The sequence below is a fragment of the Talpa occidentalis genome, unplaced genomic scaffold, assembly GCF_014898055.3.
Source record: "Talpa occidentalis isolate TD23 unplaced genomic scaffold, MPIMG_talOcc4v2.1 talOcc4.18, whole genome shotgun sequence".
Taxonomy (NCBI): Eukaryota; Metazoa; Chordata; class Mammalia; order Eulipotyphla; family Talpidae; genus Talpa; species Talpa occidentalis.
In genome coordinates, this window is record NW_023601851.1 from 371,604 (window position 1) to 388,036 (window position 16,433).

General features: G+C 46.9%; 1 protein-coding gene across 1 annotated transcript; it reads left to right on the top strand.

Moving 5' to 3' along the window:
* The first annotated feature begins 12,724 nt into the window (after window positions 1-12,724).
* Window positions 12,725-14,601, top strand: LOC119250755 (thymosin beta-4). The gene is made up of 3 exons (XM_037518374.2): window positions 12,725-12,774; window positions 13,659-13,772; window positions 14,172-14,601. The coding sequence occupies exons 2-3, from the start codon at window positions 13,673-13,675 to the stop codon at window positions 14,204-14,206; spliced, it is 135 nt and encodes a 44-aa protein (XP_037374271.1). The 5' UTR covers window positions 12,725-12,774; window positions 13,659-13,672; the 3' UTR covers window positions 14,207-14,601.
* Window positions 14,602-16,433: the final 1,832 nt, after the last annotated feature.

A 16,433-nucleotide genomic window follows, 5' to 3' on the forward strand; every position in this document is an offset into this window, starting at 1 on the left:
TAGCATCTTATTTGCCATTATGTTTGTCTTTCCTTTGATTTTTATTTATTCTTTTAATAACTTTTTTTTTTTGGTCTTTCGTTGTTATTCGTCCCTCTGAGGTTCTGGCTTTAGGATTCCTTGTAGTACTTTTTGGAGTGGGGGTTTATTCGTAATGAAATTCCGGAGTTTCTCTTTGTCTGGGAAGGTCCATATTCTTTCTTCATGGAGGAAAGAGAGCTTTGCAGGATAGAGTATTCTTGGTTGGCATCTGTTTCTTGGAGTCTGTTGACTATGTCCCTCCACTCTCTCCTTGCCCGTAGTGTTTCTTCAGAGAAGTCTGATGTCAGCCTGATTGGTTTTCTTTTGAATGTTATCTGTTTCTTGCCTCTTGTCAGCTTCATTATTTTTTCCTTGTCCTGGATTCTTGGGAGCTTTACTATTATGTGTCTTGCTGTGCTTTTCCTTTCGTCGTGGAAGTTTGGTTTCTTCTTGCTTCTTGTATATCAATTTTCAGCTTCTTCTTCGCATTTGGGAAGTTCTCTTCAATTATCTCCTGGAATATTTTCTCTGTCCTACATCTCTCTCCTCTCCTTCTGGTATTCCTATAACTCTATATTTCCTTTCCTCATGGAGTCAGATAGTTCCGAAGTCTTTCTTCATTTTTTTTCCTTCGTACTTCTCTTTCCTTTCTGTTTTGGTTCTTTTTATTTCTGTGTCTTCAAGAGAACTTATTCGTTCTTCCATTTCATCTATTCTGCTTTCCTTGCTTTTCCCGGAGTTCTTTAGTTCCTCCATTAATTCTTTGATCTCCTGCATTTCTTTTACTTCCTCTTTAGGGACTCAATTTCCTTCTTCTGATCTATCACTTTTTTAATTATGGCAATTTTAAATTCTCTTTCTGGAAGGCTCAGAAGTTCTTCCAAGTTGCTGTCGTTGCAATCTGGGGAGTGGTTTTCTTTTTGTGGTGTGCTTCTTTCCTGAGGAGTTGTTAGGTGCGTGTGGTTCTTCTACTCCCTACTGTCTGTTTCTAATTTGTCGTATGCGTTGGGACACTGTGTTGCTCGGACTGACTGACATCTTGGGTGAACTTCTCCGCTCCCCTCTGGCTCTTCCAGGAGCCATCTCTGTCTTCTGGGGAGCTTTCTGCTGGTTTAGGCAGTTTTTACTGAAGAAAGTCCCTGTTCTCAAATGGCGAAGCGGGATGCAGTCCCTGTGCCTCCGGTTTCAGGCACACTCTTCTGCGCACCCGGTCTGCCCCGGACGTGGGTGCCTGCTCCCTCTGTGGCTCAGACTGCTGGTCGGAAGGGGCCTGGCGTGGAATAACTTCCTGGCTGGCCACTGGTTCCTACAGAAGCCTTCTGCCCTTTTCAAGCAGTCTTAAGAAATTTCCTGTTCTATGGGGTGTTAGTGACTTTATTTTTCCTGGTCGCTAGGTGGCGCCAGAGATCTCTCCTATTGTCCTTGGGGGCTGTTTTTCGCCTCCCCCCACCCCGTGGGACAGGGAACAGAGTGGGAATGGTAGGGTACACCTCAACAGCTTTGGGGTGCTGTGTCTGCCTTGTGCCCCACCGTCGTGGAGAACCCACGCCCGGAATTTTCGTGCCCCGGGTCTCAGTTCAAAGCCCTCAGTTCCAGGACGCGGGCTGTAGCCCAGTTCAGTGGCGCGGAATGGCGCCTTTTGCCACTGCTCCCGTGCCTGGGCGCCTGGTTCCTTCTCACTCAGGGAGGGACCTTCACGTCAGTGAGGACCTCGGCGCGTCTCCCCGCAAGCCTAGGTCATCTCCTCGCAAGCCTAGGTCGCAGGCGCGGGGACCTGGGCAGCTGCGATCCCGGTCTGCACTTGCTTTTCAAGCGCGCCGAGCACGCCACTTTCCGCGCAAGCTTACAGGCAGCCCGGGCTGTGTGCGCGTCTCCCGGAGTCTTTGTTCTTCTCTAATGGCTCCCGGAGCCGTTCGCTCACCTCCGCGGCGGATCCTGCAGGGTTCGCCTCAGCTCCCGTTCACGGGGTGTGGTGGCTGCAATAGTTCCTTTCCACTCACAGTCCCGCTTGCTGCGTCGTTTGTTCTTGTTGGCCTTTTTTGGTTTGTTGTTTTCCTCCTCTCTGCCGGTCGGAGAGTGCCGCCTCTGTGGGCGGGGGAGGGGAGCAGGGTTCTGCGCTTCCCTCCCTTCTAGTCCTCTTTTATGGCCACTTTCTTCTTCGGGCAGTTTGCTGGAGTCACCCGTTTATCTTCCGTGTCCCAGTTCTCACTGGGACCTGCGGCTTTTCCTCCCTATAACTTTTTTTAATGGGAGATCTTACTCGCAGCGTCTCCTCGCCGCCATGTTGCTCCGCCCCTCCTTCCAGTTACTGATTATTCTTTTGATTTCTGCTGTGTCGTTGTGATTTCTCTTCTTTCATTTATGATCCTATTTATTTGTGCTTTCTCCCTTTTTTCCTTTGTGAGCCTGGCTAGGGGTTTATCTATTTTATTCATTTTTTCAAAGAACCAGCACTTGGTTTCATTGATCTTTGGATTTTTTTTTTTAGTTTCAATTCATTTATTTCTGCTTGGTTTTTATTATTTCTTTTCTTCTACTGGTTTTGGGGAGTTTTTGTTGTTATTTTTTTAGATCTTAGAGCTTTGAGATTAGGTTGTTTCTTTGAGTTCTTTCTTGTTTCTTGATGTTTCTATTGCTATATATTTTCCTCTTATTACTGCTTTTGCTACATCCCATACATTTAGGATATTGGTGTCCTCCTTGTCATTCAATTCAAAGAATATTTTAATTTCTTCTTTGATCTCCTCATTAGTCCTGTGGTCTTCCAGTAGTGTGGTTTTTAATCTCCATGAGGTAGCAAAGTTCCTTGCCCCCTTTTTATGGTTTATTCTAGTTTGATGCCTTCATGGTCAGAAAAGATGGTTGGTATGATTTCAATCTTGGTGTACCTGTTGATGTTTGTCTTGTGCCCCAGTATGTGATCGATCCTGGAGAATGATCCATGTGTGCTTGAGAAAAATGTGTACTCCCTTTTTTTGGGGTTTAGTGTACTGGATGTCTGTTAAGCCCAAATGCTCTAGGTCCTATTTAGAGCTTTAGTTTCTTTACTTATTTTTTGTCTTGTTGATCTATCCATAGTTGATAGTGGTGTGTTGAAGTCTCCCACTACATATGTGTTTTCTCTGATGTCTGTTTTCAGAGATGACAACAGTTGTCTGATATATTTTGGTGCTCCTTCGTTTGGTGAGTATATGTTAGTGAGTGTTATTTCTTCTTGAAGTATTGTCCCCTTGATCATAATGTAGCGACCATTGGGGTCTCTTTTTATTTTTTTGAGTTTTAAATCTGTTTTATCTGATATAAGTATAGCTGTTCCTGTTTTCTTTTTTGGTCCATTTGCTTGTAGGGTTGTTTTCCATCCTTTAACTTTGAGTCTATTTTTATCTTTTGTAGCTAAATGGGTTTCCTGGAGACAGCAAAAGGTTGGGTTTTGTTTCTTAATCCAGCCTGCGACTCTGTGTCTTTTTATTGAAGAGTTTAGTCCATTTATATTTAGAGTTAATATTGATATGTTAGCATCTGTATTTGCCATTGTGTTTGTCTTTCCTTTGATTTTATTTATTTATTCTTTTAATAATTTTTTTTTGGCCTTCTTTCATTGTTATTTGTTCCTCTGAGGTTCTGGCTTTAGGATTCCTTGTAGTATTTTTGGAGCAGGGGTTTAGTCATAATGACATTCCAGAGTTTCTGTTTTTCTGGGAAGGTCCTTATTCTTTCTTCACAGAGGTAGGAGTGCTTTGCGGGATAGAGTATCCTTGGTTGGCATCTGTTTTCTTGGAGTCTGTTGACTATGTCCCTCCACTCTCTCCTTGCCTGTAGTGTTTCTTCAGAGAAGTCTGATGTCAGCCTAATTGGTTTTCCTTTGAATGTTATCTGTTTCTTGCCTCTTGTCAGCTTCATTATTTTTCCCTTGTCTTGGATTCTTGGGAGCTTTACTATTATGTGTCTTGCTGTATTTTTTCTTTTGTCGTGGAAGTTTGGTGTTCTTCTTGCTTCTTGTATATCAATTTTCAGCTCCTCTTCACACTGGGAAGTTCTCTTCAATTATCTCTTTGAATATTTTCTCTGTTCCTACATCTCTCTCCTCTCCTTCTGGTATTCCTATATCTCTTATATTCCCATTCCTCATGGAGTCAGATAATACCCGAAGTCTTTCTTTGTTCTTTTTCCTTCATACTTCTCTTTCCTTTTCTGTTTTGGTTCTTTTTATTTCTGTGTCTTCAAGAGTACTTATTCGTTCTTCCATTTCATCTATTCAGCTTTCATTGCTTTTCCCAGAGTTCTTTAGTTCCTCCATTAATTCTTTGATCTCCTGCATTTCTTTTGCTTCTCTCTTTAAGGACTCAATTTCATTCTTCTGACCATTGTTTTCCCTTTTTAAGGACTCAATTTCCTTCTTCTGATCACTTTTTTTTATGAGTTCTGTCATTTTTTTTAAACACGGCAATTTTAAGTTCTCTTTCTGGAAGGCTCAGAAGTTCTTCCAGTTACTGTCGTTGCAATCTGGGGGGTGGTTTTCTTTTTGTGGTGTGCTTTTTTCCTGAGGAGTTGTTAGGTTGCGTGTGGTTTCTTCTACTCCCTACTGTCTGTTTTCTAATTTGTCATATGCATAGGGACACTGTGTTGCTGGGACTGGCCTGCATCTTGGGTGAGCTTCTCCGCTCCCCTCTGGCTCCTCCAGGAGACATCTGTCGGTTTCAAGCGGTCTTTACTGAAGAAAGGTCCCTGTTCTAAAATGCCGATGTGGGGACACACTCCACTGTGCCCTTGGTCTGCCCCCGCGGTGGCTTCCCTCTTCCCCTCTGGGTTTGGACTGCAGGCCAGAGGGGCCTGGCATGGGCGAGCTTCCCCACTCACCTCTGGCTCCTGAGATAGCCTTCTGCAGGCAGTCTTTACTGAAGAAATGTCCCTGTTCTAAATTGCAATGCGGGACACACTCCCCGCGCCGTTCTCAGGCATACTCTTATGCATGCCTAGTCTGCCCTGGCTGTGGGTCCCGCTCCCTTGTGGGCTCAGAATGCTGGTCTGAAGGGGCCTGGGGTGGGCTAACTTCCCAGCTGGCCACGGGCTCCTCCAGGAGCCTTCTGTGATTTCAAGCAGTCTTTTCTGAAGAAAGATCCCTGTTCTATGGGGTGTTAGTGACTTTTTTTCTGGTCATTAGGTGGCACCAGAGATCTCTCCTAATGTCCTTGGGGAGCTGTTTTTTTCACCCCGTGGGACAGGGAACAGAGTGGGAATGGTAGGGAAAACCTCAACGGCTTTGGGGTGCTGTGTTTGCCTTGTGCCCCACCGACGTGGAGGACCCACGCCCCAAATGTTGTGCCTCAGGTCTCAGTTCCAAAGCCCTCAGGTCCAGGACGTGGGCTGTAGTCCAGTTCAGTGGCCGCAGGACTGGCGCCTTTTGCACCCCACTCCCAAGCCTGGGCTCCTGGTTCCTGATTACTCAGTGAGGGACTTTCACCTCAGTGAGGGTCCCCTCGCGTTTCCCCACAAGCCTAGTCGCAGGCGTGGGGACCTGGGCAGCCGCTATTCGCATCTGCTTTTCAAGCACCGCTTTTCTGCGCAAGCTTACCGGCCAGCCCAGGGCGGTGTGCAGGTCTCCAGAGTCTTTGTTGTCCTCTAATGGCTCCTGGAGCTGTTCGCTCACCTCTGCGGCGAATCCTGCAGGATTCTCCACAGCTCCAGTTCACAGGGTGTGGTGGCTGAAATAGTTCCTTTCCACTCACAGTCCTGCTTGATGCATAGTTTGTTCTTGTTGGTCGTTTTAGTTTGTTTTATTCCTCCTTTCTGTTGGTCGGAGAGTGCTGATTTTGTGGGTGGGGGAGGGTAGCAGGGTTCTGAGCTTTCCTCCCTTCTAGTCCTCTTTTATGGCAACTTTCTTCTTCGGGTAGTTTGCTGGAGTCGTCCATTTATCCTCCGTGTCCCAGTTCTCACTGGGACCTGCCACTTTTCCTCCCTATTAACTTTTTTTAATGGGAGATCTTACAGCATCTCCTCACTGCCATGTTGCTCCACCCCCCTCAAGGCCAATTTCAAGACACAAATGTGACATTAAATAGTTGTGAGTGTTGTGATTATGTTAAGGTACTTAACATACATTACTTGCCTAGATTATAACATATATTCACAACAGATTATGTTTCTTTCCCTGTTTCTAAAAGAGCCATTTATGTTGACATGAGACTTTGCCATTTTTTTAAATATTTATTTATTTATTTATTTGTACATGATCTGGGGCAAAGTCCAGATGTACAGGAGGGTGAGAGGATTTACCAGAGATAGAGTAGGGAGCAGAACAGGCAGACTGCTGAGGGGAGCATCAGGTGAGACAGTATAGGTCTGCTAGCCATGTAGGTTGCTCCGAGGTCAGCAGGGATTGAGCCAGCACTGCAGAGGCTGCGAACAGCTTTACAGCACTGACCTCAACCTCCTGCACCACCAGGGAGGCCCAAGACTTTGCCATTTTGAAAGTATTTCACAGATACTATTTTGTTAAAGTCTTGAAAGAACATTGTGAAATTGACAGAATGTGTTTTATTCCTGTATTTTTCAGATGAGCAGTTTCAGGTTCAGAAATCAGGAAACCAATTCACACCATTGGTCTATGAAATAGATGTTATTGGTAGCGTAATGTCCATCCACCCAAAGTAATCTGAAGAACCTGTAAATATGTTACAAAGCAAAAGGAAATGTAACTTTTTGATTGAAAAAAATAGTAATTAACTGATTTATTAAAATAGATCAGAAATAATGAGGTAGTCCTTGAAAATGGAGAAGATGTGCAGCAAGGAAGAGTGAAAGTGAGTGGCAGTCTATAGAAGAAACATTGGAAAGATATAGGAACTTCCCTGGTGATGCAAGGGGTTAAGTCTCAGCACTATGAAGCTATTGGCAGCCACTGCATCAGGAGTTCAATCCCCAGCCAGAGAGCTGCCCACATGACATGGCAGACCTCTCCCGTCTCTCCCGCTGTTCCCTTCAGCAGTGTATTTCGTCAGCCTGCCTTTTCTGCTCCCTACTCTGTTTCTGGTGAATCCTTTCACTCTACCACACCTCTGGTCTGTACCCCAGTTGTTGTATGCATAAACAATTTTAAAAAAACTTAAAAAAGATAAAATGTCACCTTTCAAGGTAGAATAAAGGTTACAAACCAGAAATATGGGTGGTTTCTAGAAAATGTAAAAATTCTGGGGAGACAGATTCTCTGCTAAAGTCTATAGAAAGGAAAACAGAACTTGATTTTCATCAAACAAGATCTAAAAAATAACAAAATTCTTTCACTTGAGCTGTTAAATTTGTGGTAAATTGCAACAGCAGCAATAGGAAAGTAATACAATGGAGTCTGGGAATTAGTTCTCTTTACTCAAACTTTCTCCAGTAGCTGTATTTTTCTTAACCTTTCCAGGCCTTTTGACCCTACTTTCTATTACATGTAACTTTCTGCACTTACTGTCTGGCTGTAAGTCTTGGCATCTCAATCTTTTCTCAAATCTCCAAGGATAAGTATAATATTCTCATCACTTTTACTCTCCTCTACTGGCACATTTCCCAGAGACCAGAGCATCTCTATACTAAGAATATGTGAATAAGCCATGGAAAGAATGCTTTCTTCTGATATCCCCAACAGCACTGCACTTCTTTAAAGCTCTTTAGGGACAGAAACCATGATATTCTTGACTGAACTTGGGCCTTTAGTTTACTCACTAACTTACTCTGCATTCATTTATCAAATGGGAGAAATACATTTCTTTGCTCTTGTGAAAGAAGGAAATAAAAAAGCCTTGTGAAAAACAAATGAGTTATAAATAGGCCTTGAATATACTACATAATATGCTGAGAATAGATGTGACAATGTACTCTGAAGAACCTGTGCTATGTAGGAAAGTTTACATTAACCTGGGAGGTGAAAGTGAAGCACACCACTAAGGGGTTTTAAATTAAACTTGTCAGTAATTTATGAAACTATTTAATTTGGGGTGTATTTGTTTACTCCTTCTTATATGCAGGTGCTTTATCCCATCCCTTAGTCTGACAATTAATTTGCTATGATGCACAGATAAATGACTCTCTGATTTACTGACTCATGCATCATAACCTCCATGTACATTCATTTCCAAAATCCATTATTTCAACATAATTCTACTCAATTATTACAAAAGATGAAGAGTGCCTTTGGGACAAAATATTATATTCCCAGAAATAGTGGATAAGAACTCTTTTTTCTCCACATCCTCACCAACACTTTTATCCATTCTTTAAGGGCAATTCTTGAAGGAATACAGTGGCATCTCACTTTGGATTGATTTACATTTTCCCTGTAACAATTAAGTGTATCACTTTCTATCATGAAGAGTGTGCAGGTTATCAATCCATCATTCTGTTTGTCATGTATGTGAATCTGAGGTAGGAGTAGGAGTTCTTTAGCAAATCACATAACCTGCAAGTCTATGGATATCATTGTTTGAGTATGCTATCATGCATCTAACTAGCCTCCTAATTAATTGGTAGGTATGTTAGTTCATTATATTTTTTGCTCTTTCCTACTGCTCACTAGGGGAACTTTTGTGTGTGTGCATTTGTGTGTGTGCATGTGTGTGTGTGTGTGTGTGTGTGCGTGCAAGCTCATAGAAAGCGATGCTAACAATACAAACTCCAGGAAAATAACAGAAGTTTTATTTTCATTGTGAGACTTTGAAAAAACCTGTGTGAATATGTATGCCCACTAATGGCATCTGAGAGTTTTCACACTATTTTTTTAAATATTTATTTATTTAGCATAGAAGAGCTGGGGTGCAGGCCAGAGCGGGGGGCGGGGGGCGCGGGGTTGAGAGGATTCACCAGAGGCAGAGCAGGGAACAGAACAGGCAGATCAACTGAAGAGCAGCAGGCGAGACAAGACAGGTCTGTTGCACCATGTGGGTCAGCTCCCTGGCTGGAGATTAAACTCATGCTGCAGTGACTGGAGATAGCTTCATAGTGCAAAGACTCCCTGCACCACTAGGGGAGCCCCCACACTTATTTTTTCACACTCTAGCCAACTAGATGTATTACTCAGCTACTTCATTTTTCATTTTGTCAGTCCACAGGGTGTTTGTTAGTATGTATTTTATTACAGATAGATCAATGAGAGAAAAAAAAATCCTCTTCTCCAAAGTGATGCTTAATTTTAAGTAAACCAATCAAAGATTTCCATTGGTCTCATCAAACATTTGTCTGGATATTACTGTAAAGTTATTTTTGATGTGATTAACATAGAATTTGTAGTTTTATAGCAAATTACTTTAAATAATACTGTGGAGGCATGGGATTTCTCTCTTTATCACCTTCTCCTTGGAGAAAATAATTTTTAAGAAAAAGTAATGACGTGAGATTCTTTGAGGAAGAGATAATTGTGCATGCAGATTATATTCAGACTCCAGTGCAGAGTTTTTTCCTTTCATTCCACCTCCTCCAATTTCATGCCCTTTCTACCTCTCCTGAGAATTAGATTCTTACATATAGGATAACTATTTTATTTATTCTTCCAAATTTCTCTTTGTACAAAATATGTCTCTTACCAACTCATGAACAAAATACCCAGCAGATGCCAAGCAATGGCTCACTGTAAATTCAATTCCTAGTAGCGCTCTTTCCTATAGAAGTTATGACCACAAGGGCCTCCCCTGGTGGCGCAGGCAGTTGGCACCGCAGACCTCTCCGTCATGCCCACTGCTCCCCTCAGTGGTGTATTTTAACAGTCTGCCTGTTCTGTTCCCCAATCAGTCTCTGGTGACTCCTCTCACCCCTCCCACACCTCTGGCCTATACCTCAGTTCTTGTACGCATAAATAAAGAAATCTTAAAAAAAAAAGTTATGACCACAATATCCATTCTCTGTCCAAGGATTATATAGTGATCCATTCTACCCCTTAATTGCTCTGATGACCTCTGAAGTATTGTTACTGTTTCTACTCTGTTCTCAGCTCTCTAGACAGTATTGTATTCTTCCAGCCTAAATCAACTCATGGGACTTCTCTCTCAAAAATTACCTGTGGCTTTCTAACTAGGCAAAAAAAATAATAATTTTCTTCAAATGTCCAAGAAATGCATTCTAAGGCACCACCTTTTCTAGGTCCTATCACTCTTTGACCTCATGTTAAATGGTTTTTTAGATGATCATTGCTATCTATCTCTGATCCAGCTATATTGTCTTCACATGTGGGCATGATCCTGAGTCAATTCTTCAGATTAATCATGATCTCTCCCAAGAAAACATTCCTCCAGAAATCTTGATGGTTTATTTCCTTTCTCCCTTAAAGTGTTGCTTTGCAAGGCACATTGTCAATGTGGCGTAACTGTAGTATTACTCCTGTACAGATTAATTTCTAAACATTTATCTTACTATTTTCCATGTTCATCTTCCTTATATTACCCACAGAAGTCATTTTTTTAAATTTTTTTTTAATAGAGGCATGTTTTATTTTATTTATTTGTTTGTTTTTGTTTTGTTTATACATGCACTGGGTACAGTCAGAAGCGCGGGAGGGTGAGAGAATTCACCAGAGCCAGAGCGGGGAGCAGAGCAGGCAGAAGGACCGAAGTACACTGCTGAGGGGAGTAGCGGGCGGCAGGAGAGGTCTGCGCGCCTTGTGGGACCCTCCTCCGGTGGCCGGGGAGCAGCCGGGGATCGAACCGGCGCTGCAGCCGCGGGCAGCTTCGCAACCCAGCGCTCAACCGTAGCGCCACCGGGGAGGCCCCAGAAGTCATTTTTTAATATTCCCAGTGGAAAGTAAATACCTCAAGGGCAGATAGTGTGTTTACTAATATAATCATACCTCCTGTAATACTGCTTGCTGTAAAGCAATAGTTCACTAAATATTTGTTGAAGAAAGATTATCTTAAAACTTGTGTAAAGAGTTACTGCAGTGCATTTTTGTAAAGACCATACAAATGTCATAAAGGTAACTTGGATAGGAATAGCTGAAATGAAACTGCTAGTCTGATGCAGCTGTCATCTTAAAGGGGCTAAAATTTCACTTTGCTGGACATTTTGTTTTCAACAATGAGATGGGCTCAGGCCTCTCAACCAGGGGTGGGGCCAGAGGGACATGTAGCTGAGAGGTGACAGCCTGCACCCCCAGAAATGGTTCAGTTTTCCCCATGGCAGGGGCGGATGGGTACTGAGCAGGTTTTCCGAACCGGCAGGATAGTCTTGAAGCCCTAGGTGGGTTTCTCAGGCTTTTATTGAGCTTTATGTGCACTGCAGCAACCAGGTACACCGTAGGCAGGGGTGCCCGGGGGTCAGGAGGCCAGGAGGCCATAAGGCCTCCAGCCACCACCACCCCCCCAAAAGTCTTCTATGGGGCCTTCTCTGGCTTTTCTTGCGCCTTGTCTCTCCTGCTTCTTTCTACCTGTCTACTTCTTAACACTCCTCCCATGGCCCACAGAAGTAAACAAGATAGTTTGCAACAAGGTAACAACTGCAGGTGCGGCATCAGGCAGGTCTATCCTAATGGTGGGAAGGCAGAAAAGCCTGAAAACCATTTACCTCCACCATCCGAGAGCAGAATGGCTGCCACTCAGCAGGTCATGAACTGGGGATCCAGGGGGTCCCTGCCCTGCCCATCCCTCCTCTCTCTACCCAGGAGGAAAGACGACGGAGGAATGGGGAAGCCCAGCGGCTCCTGCGGGGGCTTTTAAGAGCCTGTTGCGTGGACGCGGAGGCCCTGTGAGACAGCACCCTGTGCCACAAACATGGTCAGCAGGAGGTTTCTGGAAACCTGGGCGCAGAGAGGAGAAGAGGTGCTGTGCGCACGAGCCTCAGGGTCCCGCGGTGGCAGGGGGCCGTTTCCGAGCTGCCGGCTCTCCCGGCCGCACCGCGGCAGCCCCTCGGCGCGTGTGTGCAGCCCGCGGGCCTCGGGGCGGAGGGCCAGGGCCACCGTGGAGCGGCGTGGAGGCCGCTCCGGGCGCGCCGCCTCGCCGCGGGACCTACCTGCCGCGCTCGCTCGGGAGGCTCTCGGCTGAGCCGCGCCCTCGCGCCCGCCCGGCAGCGCGGTCTGGTCTGGGGCGGGCGTCCAGCCGAGAGCCCCGCGGGGCCGCGGCCACCCCGTCGCGGGGGGCGCGTCCCGGCCGCAGAGCAGAGCGGGGGTCCCCGCGCCCCGCCGGGCAGGGCGCAGCCCCCGTCTCCGGGGTTGGGGAGCGCCGGAGGCGCCCGCCGAGGCCCTGCGGCCGGCGGGTGCTGCAGCGCCGGACTCGGGCGCCCCCCAAAATGCGGGCGCCGGGGAAGCGCGGAGGCCACCGTGACACGGCGAGCGGCGCAAGGGAGTCGGCGCGCCTTCCCCGCCGCCCGCGCCGGGCAGGCCAGGCCGCGGGACGAGGCCGCGAGGGGCGCTGCGCCGCCGGGCCGGGCCGGGGTCGGGGCGAGGCCCGGGGCCGGCCGCCGCACAGGGGCGCCGCGGGGAGCGGGGGAGGGGGCGGGGGGAGCGGGGGAGCGGGGAGGGGGCGGGAGCGGGGGAGGGGCGCGGGGGAGGGGGCGCGGGGAGCGGGGGAGGGGGCGCGGGGAGCGGGGGAGGGGGCGCGGGGAGCGCCGGCTTCCGCCCCGCGCGGCGCAGGTGGGGCGCGGGGGCCGCGGGCGGGGCGGGGCGGGGCGGGGCGGGCGGCCGCCTGACGTCACCTCATTTGCATAGCGGCGCCCATATAGCGGCGCCCGCGCGCCCCGCCCGGCACTCCGCGGCGACCCCGGCTCCGACGCTCCTCGCAGCCTGCGCCTCGCTCGGTGAGCCCCTGCCCCGCGCGCCCTGCCCCTGCCCCGCGCGCTCTGCCCGCCCCGCACCCGAGCGCCGCCGCGAGCCTCCGGGAGGGGCCCGGCCGCGGGGAGCCCAGCCCGGGCGGGCGGGGGGGGGCTGCGCTGCCCGCGAAGCCCGGCGGACACGGCGCCCGCTCTCCCCGAACGCGCCCCGCGCGGCCGCCCGGGCAGCGCTCGCGCCCGGCACCAGGCCCTTTGTCCCGGCCCCCGCCCCGGCGCGCGGCTCCTTCCACGCTGGCTGCGGGCGCGGGCGGGCGTCCCTCCCTCCCCCCCTCCCTCCGTCCCGGGCAGGTGCCGCGGCCCGACCCCCCGCGCGCCCGGCTTTGTGTGCGCCGCGGCGGGGACGCGCGCGGGGCGGTGGTCGGAGGCGCCGGCCGAGCTGCCGCCTTTGTGAGGCCGGGCGGAGCGGGACGCGCCCCCGCCGGGGGCCCCGCATGTCGAAAATGGGGAGCCCTTGTGCGGCCCTACCCTCATTTTAGGAATTTTCACTCGACTCCCCCGCCCTGCCCCGCCCTTAGCTGGGAAGGGGCTCCCGCGTCCTCCCTCCGTGCGCCCGGGTCTCCATGTGTGCGCGCTGCGGTCACCCGCGGCCTCCATCCCGCACCCGGGAGGATGCGGCCCGCACCGGGCAGCGAGCGCCCACCCCGGCCCCGCGCTCGGAAACGGCGCGGGAGCAATGGCGGGGTGGGGGGGGGCGTCTTTTTCCTGTAGAAAGAGGAAGACTCGGGCCCGGGGAAAGCGGAAGGAGGCAGAGGTGTGGCTTCAGCGCAGAGCCGGGGAGACGGGGCCGTCGCGCCCGCAGAGCCGAGGGTGGGTGGCCGCCCTCATCCTCCCTCTCTGCTTTGTGCCCGCAGCTTCCTCTGCAACCATGTCTGACAAGCCCGATATGGCCGAGATTGAGAAATTCGACAAGTCGAAATTGAAGAAGACAGAAACGCAAGAGAAAAACCCACTGCCTTCGAAAGAAAGTAAGCGCCCCCTGCCCCCCACCCCCGAGAAAAGGCTGGCGTGGCGGGCGGGTGACAAGGACGCTGGGAGTGGCCCGGAGAATGGGGGGAGCCCACAGTTTCTATGGGGCATGTGGCCGGGAAAGGTTAGATCAAGATTGTTTTGCAGCCAACACAGCAAGGCTTCAATAATTTTATAATGAGTATGTCCTATACCATGTCCATGCGCATGTCCTTTGATCTGCCCCAATGTCCTATTTAATATCAGTGTTTCATGATCAATGCCCGTTGCCACATGGAGAATTCCTGATAGGGAAGGGTGTTGTGAAAGAAAGGCGTGTCATTGCACACTAGGCTCTACTGGATTCTCACAGTCGGTCCCCTCCATCTTTTTCTCTTTTTGTCTTTTTCCGGTCACAGCGATTGAACAGGAGAAGCAAGCAGGCGAATCGTAATGAGGCCTGGGCCACCAATATGCACTGTACATTCCACAAGCATTGCCTTCTTATTTTACTTCTTTTAGCTGTTTAACTTTGTAACATGAAAGCAGTTGGATCGAGTTTGAATGACTGTGCTGCCCCTTTTCACATCGAAGAGAACTACTGACCAGGAAGGCGCGCCTGCCTCTCCCATCTGCCTGTCAGGCTGCGGGGAAGGGAAAGAACTGGCATGTTGGCGAAGGAAGAAGCTCGTGGGACGACAGTGAAATCTAGCGTAAACACCCCGTTGGTCCAAGGTGTCCTGCAGGCCGTTAAAAGCAATTCAATCAGTGCTGTTTATTTTTTTGTTGAAATGATTTTAATTACTGGAATGCACAATTTTTTAATATGCAAATAAAAAGTTTTAAAACCAACTTGGTGTGAGGGTATTTGGAAGAAGTGGTCTAATAGTTGAAAACTTTGCAAAGGAGCAATAAATGACAACCATAATTTAGGTAACTGCTGTGACGTTAGAAAACTAGGTGTCACTTTGTATACAATTATGTAAATTGACTAGACTTAAAAGTCATTTGAGAATTTAAAGATGCATGAACAAAACATAACTTTTTAAGCTAACAATTTATATAAATGAGAGAAGGAAGGTTACATTATTTGTAGTGTATTTCTGGCACCAAGTTAAATTGTTACTTTAACAGCATTGGGTCAAGTAGAATCAGTATTAATCACAAAAAACTTGAGAATTGAAATTACTACAGCTGCATTAAAGCTTCTTTTATTCAAAATATTGCACATAATGTAAATTGATTACAATTCGACATACATACTTACTTGGAAAATTGGATGTAATTATTGCAAATTGAATTTTCAACTAATTTTGATGATTAAAAATGGGTTTTAAAATGTAGTTTATTATGGCACCAGTGAAATTTCAACTAAAATTAACAAAAATTAATGGCAATTTCTAGAATATTTAGAATTTCTGAAGGGCATTTTTGTATCATAAGTACTTTTATGGGACATAAATAAAAGCTTACTGTCCATAACAGCATTCAGATTGGGCTAGCATTTTGTGAGACACTTCTTCCAATCCAGACACCAGAGTTATATAAGTATTCTTTAGAATGAATAAATGTATTGAAATCAATTATGCATAGAAAAAAGTTATAATCACTAAGAATAGTGTTCTACAATTTTTCTACAACTTTTTAAAATAATGAAATACAAATTTTTTTCATTTTATATATTTTTTACATTTTTCATTTGTGCAGTGTGTGCATTTTCATCTTGGTTATATTCCCCATATAATTACCACCTCCCCTTATTTTGACTGTAATCCCTTGCACCCCATCCACCCCACCCCCACCTCCCTTAGTGTGTCTGGTTTAGTGCTGCTCATTGCATTTTGAATTTTACTTTATTATAATTTGTCTTCCTGGGTCCTTACTTAGCTGCTCTAAATTCCTGCTATGAGTGAGACCATTGGGTATTTTTCTTTTGCTAGCTTATCATGTTACTGCAAATTGCATGAGTATCTTTTTTGATGGCTGAGTAATACTCCATTGTATATATGTACCACATCTTGATCCATTCATCTATTTTTGGGCATTTGGAATGTTTGCATAGCTCAGCTATTGCAAATAGTGCTGCTAAAAACATAGGAATAGGGATACTCTTTTGAATTAATGATTCTGGGTCCTTTGGGTAAATACCTAGGAGTGGAATTGCTGGATCATAAGGAAACTACATCTTCAGCAAGAATCTCCACACAGCTATCCACAGTGGTTGGACCAGTGTGCACTCCCACCAGCAGTGCAGGAGAGTTCCTTTTTCTCCACATCCTCGCTAAAGTTGTTGCTAATTTTTTTTTAATATGTGCCTTTCTCGCTGGTGTGAAATGGTATTTCATTGTAGTTTTGATTTGCATTTCCCTGATTACAAGTGATGCTAAACATTTTTTCATATGTCTGTTGGCCATTTGCATTTTCTCTTTGGAGAAGTTTCTGTTTAGCTTTTCTGTCCATTTTTTTGACTGGATTATTTACTTTGTTGAGTCTCTTCAGATCTTTGTAGATTTTTGTGATCAGTCTTTTATCATTAGTGTTGTGCGCAAAACTTTTCTCCCAGTCGGTGGGGTGTCTCTTTGTCTCCTTGTCTCTTTTGCTGTACAGATACTCTGTAATTTGATGTTGTCCCAGCTCTTTCTCTTCACCTTTACTATCACTGCTTTGGGTGATGAGTCTTT

Bases quoted from the DNA above. Each gene is read 5' to 3' on its own strand.
- LOC119250755 (XM_037518374.2), top strand. From the start codon at position 13,673: ATGTCTGACAAGCCCGATATGGCCGAGATTGAGAAATTCGACAAGTCG. The intron at 13,773-14,171 runs GTAAGCGCCCCC...TTCCGGTCACAG, and splicing joins CCCACTGCCTTCGAAAGAAA to CGATTGAACAGGAGAAGCAA.